The sequence below is a fragment of the Bos indicus x Bos taurus genome, chromosome X, assembly GCF_003369695.1.
Source record: "Bos indicus x Bos taurus breed Angus x Brahman F1 hybrid chromosome X, Bos_hybrid_MaternalHap_v2.0, whole genome shotgun sequence".
NCBI classification, from domain to species: Eukaryota; Metazoa; Chordata; class Mammalia; order Artiodactyla; family Bovidae; genus Bos; species Bos indicus x Bos taurus.
In genome coordinates, this window is record NC_040105.1 from 100,070,131 (window position 1) to 100,076,994 (window position 6,864).

The window sequence follows — 6,864 nt, forward strand, 5'->3', positions numbered from 1 at the left end:
TTGGTAGCTTCAGATCAGATTATTAGCTTTTACCTTTCTTTTTTACTTTTAGCAAGGTAATTGGAAAGGTGAAATTGATAGAAAGTTATACAATTCAGCAGTATTAATATTCCTGCATTGCCTGTAGGAGTCATAGTCTGACTTGTTTTTCTCGCAGACATTTGGTTATAAATCCAAATGAGTATCTTTTAATCAGTCCTGGAAGAGAAATAGCTCATCACAACCTGTTAAGAGATATTTGTGAAAAATGTAATGAAATGTTTCAAGAAGAAGGAAGAGACGTAAAACACCAAGATTCTCATGAAAATGTATCTAGTCTATTGATGAACTCAAATTCCAAGTCTGAATTTTGAAACAAAATTTCCATGGCATTTTAGCTAATCTGCAATGAAGGAAAGTGAAAGTGAAAGTCGCTCGGGACTGTCTGACTCTTGTGAACCCATGGACTCTATAGTCCATGGGATTCTCCAGGCCAGAATACTGGAGTGGGTAATTGTTCCCTTCTCCAGGGGATGTACAGTCCGTGGAATTCTGCAGGCCAGAATCCTAGAGTGCATAGCCTGTCCATTCTCCAGGGGATCTTCCCAACCAGGGATCGTACTGAGATCTCCCACTTTGCAGCCTGATTCTTTCCCAGCTGAGCCACAAAGGAAGCCCAAGAATAGAGAAGTGGGTATCCAATCCCTTCTTCCACACTTTGCGACCACATGGACGATACAGTCCATGGAATTCTCCAGGCCAGACTGCTGGAGTGGGTAGCCTTTCCCTTCTCCAGAGGATATACAGTCCATGGAATTCTCCAGGCCAGACTGCTGGAGTGGGTAGTTGTTCCCTTCTCCAGGGGATCTTCCCAACCCAGATATCCAACCCAGATCTCCCACATTGCTAGCCAATTCTTTACCAGCTGAGCCACAAGGGAAGCCCAAGAATACTGGAATGGGTAGTCTGTCCCTTCTCCCAATCTGTGCGACCACATAGGCCAGGATACTGGAGTGGGTAGCCTTTCCCTTCTCCAGAGATGCTTCCCAACCCCAGGATCGAACCCAAATCTCCCACACTGCAGGCAATTCTTTAGCTGCTGAGCCACAAGGGAAGCCCAAGAATACTGGAGTGGGTAGCCTATCCCTTCTCCAGCGGATTTTCCCCCCACCCAGCAATCGAACCATGATCTCCTGCATTGCAGCCAGATTCTTCACCAGTGGAGCTATCAGGGAAGCCCCTTACATGAATAGCTTTTTTTGCTCTACACCAAATACAAAATGCTCCCTTTCTAAAGCCCTGAAAAACTCTTTGTGGTGACATCAAATAAATAAGAATCATTTTAGTTTCTTTTACAGAAAAGAAAGTCAAATTTATTTAATTAAAAACTAGAATTAAAAATTAGCAAATACACAAACACACACTCAAAAATACACACACAAGAACACTATGTATTGACTCCCAGAGGGGATATGCAGCGGTCCAAGACCACTCAATATGGCTTGTCAGTTATAGAATTCCAAGCATGCACACGCGTGCACACACACACACACACAGCACAGGCACACAAAAAAGAACCCAGTATTTTTCAACAGTACACTCAATCTACCATAAACAAAAGTTCAGAATTAGTTTTCAAAGGTTCCTTTTTTAATTCAAAAGATGCCCATCTCGGGTGTAAACATACATATATTTTTTCAATGGTTTACTGTTGGCTTATTTTAAATATATTAGTGTTATTACATGCAACTATATCCTGTATTTAACACGCTTTCATTTTATTTACTTTAATGTCTCTAGCTTGAACCTACCAAAAGTTTCTGGTTGGTAGGAAGACAGGTGCCTTATTCTCTGTGAAATTGAATGTATTGATTTTAAACACTCGTCAGAAAATGTTTGATCAGCATTTCAACACATGGAAATAGTTACATCGATGCTTAAATTGCCATTTTCTGCGAAAAGTTCCGCAACTTCAGAGTCGAATATTAGGCAGTCACTGTTGATAAGGGCTGTTGCAATTCCCTCATGAATAGATAGAGGCGTGGCTTCCCAACTCAATCGCCGCCTATTACCATTTAGCTCAAGTTGATAAGTAAAATTTTCAGCTTGCTCGCGTGTTCCTATCAGCTGGACTACTGCAAAGAATTTCTGGTGACCATCGTAGATTTCCAGTTTCTCCAAAACTAGTAAGAAGTGAAACCCAAAACAGGACTGCAACATCACCCACTCAAGGGTACCAGCCAGATTAATGTTGACTGCAAGGAAAACTACAACTTCTCCGCGCAGGGTTATAATGGACTCATTATAGTGCTGCATCAGATGCGGCACTACAGCATCCATGGAGCCTTGCCACCCACAGGAAGTACCAGGGCAAGGACAACGACAGGGCCTAAACTCACAGTGTTCTTCATGGTCTGCTTTTTCTGTGGGTGGCATAGTTTTTCCACATCCTGAAGAGGTGTACTTACAGGGGAAAAGTACTAAATTGGCCACTTTCTCCATGGCTAGGTTGCGAATGGATGTCAGCGGGACCCGGCAAGTTGGACAACGTGTGAGCTTTGGGCGACAGTTGCCACAAACAAGATGGCCACTCTTACACTGTGTAATTGGAGGTAACACATACTCAAAGCAGACCGGACACTCAAAAAGACTCGCCAAGTCATTGTTGGACACAGTGGTGCCAGTCAAGACAGGCGCCCTCCGGGAGGAAGGCGCACCATTTGAGGTTCCAGTAGGTAATGCTCTTTCGGTTAGACGACTCATTTCTGTCAGGCGCCTCGGACCTCGGTCCTGGCTCAAACACGCTCCGCCGTCGCCGCCGCCAACGCCCGCCACCGCGGGCAGCGCCACTGCCACTGCGTCTGCCTCATGCCAGTACCGACGGGACACTCTGGCTCGCCGCCGCCATTAGAGAGTGCGCGCAGCAACGGTCGCCGCGGCTCCTCACTGTCCGCCGCCGGCGTTCCGCGCGTTCTCGAACCCGCGCGCGCGCCCGCTAAATACCTCACACTATGGCGGCCACTGCTGGGAGGTGCGGCCCCGGGGGCCTGCGGCCGGCAGGGGGCCAACAGGAATCTTTTTAAAGGAATAGGTCATTGTTACAATCTCAGCATTCCTTGCCCAGAGCTATTTTGCATGTTGAGTCATATAACAGTTTTAGTCCTAGTAACTGTCTATTTTGGGAGCTCACCTACAATCTGGTGACATTATGGAAAAAGTATGAAATTAGAACTGCAATAGGAATAATCCAGAGTTTAAAAGATTAAATTAGTACCTAGCTACTTTTCATGTATAAAGGTGCTTTTCAAGCACTAATTAATCCGCTTAAAACCTCTGTGAGCATGGCTGGACTAGGAGAAAATCAGAGTTTTGAAGAGAGAAAAGTGAAAAGTTTCTAGTGGAGCTGTATTTTTCCATAACTCGTCTCCAGGCAGACTCTCCTAAATAGGTGTCAATTAAATTCTGCTTATCTGAACAGTCAGGCTGTTCAGTAGATTAAAAAAATTCAGTTTTACCTGAAACCCTTAGGAATAACCTAAGGTCTTATCCCACAGCGAAACAAAATCTCCGAATTGAGAAATCAAGGAAGCCCAGAACTATCCTGGATATTTGTACATATTCGGGGTCAGTGATGGACTATTATAAAACCAAATACACTGGTTTTAACTAGAATTGGACATATTGCTAAGAAAATAACCAGTTACATCACCATGTCTGATTCCGTGCAGGTCAATAATTCATTTCTGACTATGGCAGTTTCATCAAACTTTGGGGTGAAGGAATGCATGTGGGTGTCACTGACTGCTACTGGCAGGCCTGAGGCATTAACAAGAGCGAAGACCAAATTGAAGGGGAAAAGTGGTTGTGGTAGAAGATCACCAACAAATTCATAAGATGTCAACCATAATTTCAACCAGTGGCCCAGAGAGCAGGGAGATAAATCTGTTAAAACAATGGGATGAGTAAGAATAAATACAAGGAACAGGTCGTGCTGGAAGTACAGGAAGAATTGGAATAGCATATTCATGTGGGAATCGTGTCAGAAGCCAGGATATTGCAAGTAGATATAATCTATTAATAGAAGGGGACGACAGAGGATGAGATGGCTGGATGGCATCACTGACTCGATGGACGTGAGTCTCGGTGAACTCCGGGAGTTGGTGATGGACAGGGAGGCCTGGCGTGCTGCGATTCACGGGGTCGCAAAGAGTCGGACACGACTGAGCGACTGATCTGATCTCACCCAAAACTCAACCCGAGAAACATGTCAAATTCACGTGGGACATTGTGGCATGGAGCACCAGTACAGCTACCCCCACACACAGCACTTACACACACATACACACACTTCTAGCCCCACATGCCTGTTCTATATTTTTCCATTTCAGTATCACTTTCTAACATGCTTCACAATTAACTTAACCATGTTCTCTCTCTCACTCCCTACCGAATGGAAGGTACTGAGGTAGACAGGTTTGTATGTTTTGTTTATTGATGTATGCATATACAACAGTGTCTGGAATAATAGGCTCTCAATAACAATTTGCTGACTAAGTGATTTTAAGAAATGAGTATGGGAACTCATTCCAGAGTGCCTTAGTGACGGGTCAAAACACCCTGAGCTCAATATGATGCATTATTTATCAACTGTTATTTCTATAGTCGTGTGGACTCTACTTTTAAGTATAGGTTCTTGGGACTTCCCTGGCAGTCCAGTGGTTAAGACTCCTCGCTTCCCCTGCAGGGGGCACAGGGTTCGATCCCTGGTGGGGAAACTTTCTGCATGCTACTTGGCATGGCCAAAAGAGGAAAAAAAAAAAAAAAAAGTACAAGTTCTCTCTGTCTACTGCTTTTTAGACAAATAGAATGGAGACCCATCAAAGTGAGCTGAGGAAAGGGGAGAGCAACAGGAAAGGGGTTCAGAGGATACAAGGGGTGAGGGGATGATATATTCTGTAGGGCCCTGTTGTCCATTGTAAGGATTTTGGCTTTGAGTCCAAGCGAGGTGGGATGCCACTGAAAAGTTTTGAGGAGTAGAGTGACTTGATCTGACATATATTTGAACAGAATCTCTTGAGATGCTGTGTGAAAAATAAACTAGAGGGGTAAAAAGGCCAAAGCTGGAAGACTAGTGAAGAGACTACTGCAAAAATCCAAAGCACAGATGATGATGGCTTGGAATTGAGTGGTAGCACCAGAGGTTTTTTGAACTGGTCAGACTGAGGGTATCTTTTGAAGGTATGGCCAATGGGATTCCTTGATGGATTGGATATGGTGTTTGATAGCAGGAGAATGAATCAAGGAAGATGATAGTGTTTTGCCCTGAGCAAATGGAAGAATGGAAATATCATTTTATTGAGACAGGAAGAACTTGGTTGTTGAATGATTGAGGATGTTTAAAAAAAATACCTTGGGGATTTTAATGCATTTTCAGATCATGTTTCTTCCTTCAGTGAGGCAGGATGGTAGTGGTGCTGGATACTAATCATTTCACTGTTGATTGTGTAAGTCAACAAAGCTGTGAGTATGGTTTTGAGGGGTTGATTTTGTTTTTACTCCTGAGATTAAATATGATCCAGTACAAAGAATATTCAGAATATCTATCAAGGAAGGAGTAGATTTTATTATAGCAGATTAATGAGCACATTAAGATGAGTTCATTTAGTGTTTTACTATGAAATTCACCAAAAGAAGTGATGTGGTTTTGGTGTCTATTGGCCATCTTAAATTCATTGATACCAGTAAACTGTAAATTACATATATGTATGCATACAAGGTGGAAACCACTAGCAAAAACAAGATCAGAGCCACAAGAAGCCACACTATATTAAACTGAAAATGCTACATGCATATAACTCTGAAGTTACACTACTTTCTGCGAGTGAAATCTTAAGGAGTGTGTTACTGATTTCACTTTTGTGGAAAATCTATACAAACTCGGTATGGTTAATAATATGGCATTTGTTAAGAAAAAAAAAATTTAGAGACACACTCATCTCCTTTGATCCAGAACTCCACTTCTACCAATTTCTCCTGAGGTGATATTAAGAACGTGCACAAAGATTTACATCCCAGAGTATTTCTCAGGGCTTTTGTTATAATAAAAATTGGAGACCATTTAAACAGCTAAATCTAGAGCATTGGAATACATGATGCACATTCATTCAGTGGAATACTATACAGCCAATTCAAAGAATATTGTCAAAGTGCACATATTAGTACATAAAAACCTTCCTGACATATTGAGTGAAAAAAACAAGTTAGAAGAGAAAATTACATCTGACCCCATTTGAAGACTTGTGCAGTTAATCTATTTGAACAGAAAAATTCTGCAAGCAGATACCACAAAATGGTAACTGGGTATCACTGGGGGGATTATGGAGAGTTTCTATGATTATCTCTATTTGCTAAAATAAATCTGTACTGCATTTGTAATAAAAATATACAAATGCATGGAACAACAGTGATTACATTAGACAGAGATATTTCATGCTTTATAAAGATACACAAGTCTTGTTTTGCCTGGAGACACACCCTTGTTCATGCATCACAGGATAAACTTTTAACAGCATATTATTACTGGCACTCCCTGGCTACAGTATTTCTGATTGCTGCTGCTGCTGCTGCTGTGTCGCTTCAGTCGTGCGACCCCATAGACGGCAGCCCACCAGGCTCCCCCATCCCTGGGATTCTCCAGGCAAGAACACTGGAGTGGGTTGCTATTTCCTTCTGCAATGCATGAAAGTGAAAAGTAAAAGTGAAGTCGCTCAGTCGTGTCCGACTCTTCGGGACTCCCTGGACTGCAGCCCACCAGGCTCCTCCGTCCCTGGGATTTTCAAGGCAAGAGTACAGGAGTGGGTTGCCATTGCCTTCTCTGATTTCTGA

At 42.8% G+C, this 6,864-nt stretch overlaps 1 protein-coding gene across 1 annotated transcript; it reads right to left on the reverse strand.

The window, feature by feature from the left end:
* Nucleotides 1-1,751: 1,751 nt before the first annotated feature.
* On the reverse strand, nucleotides 1,752-2,762 carry LOC113887577 (E3 ubiquitin-protein ligase SIAH1-like). The gene has a single exon (XM_027534762.1). It carries the CDS (start codon nucleotides 2,740-2,742, stop codon nucleotides 1,888-1,890), a length of 855 nt encoding a protein of 284 aa, XP_027390563.1. The 5' UTR covers nucleotides 2,743-2,762; the 3' UTR covers nucleotides 1,752-1,887.
* Between the last annotated feature and the right edge of the window lie 4,102 nt (nucleotides 2,763-6,864).

Excerpts from the sequence above, each read along its gene's own strand:
- LOC113887577 (XM_027534762.1), bottom strand. The coding sequence starts at position 2,742 with ATGAGTCGTCTAACCGAAAGAGCATTACCTACTGGAACCTCAAATGGT.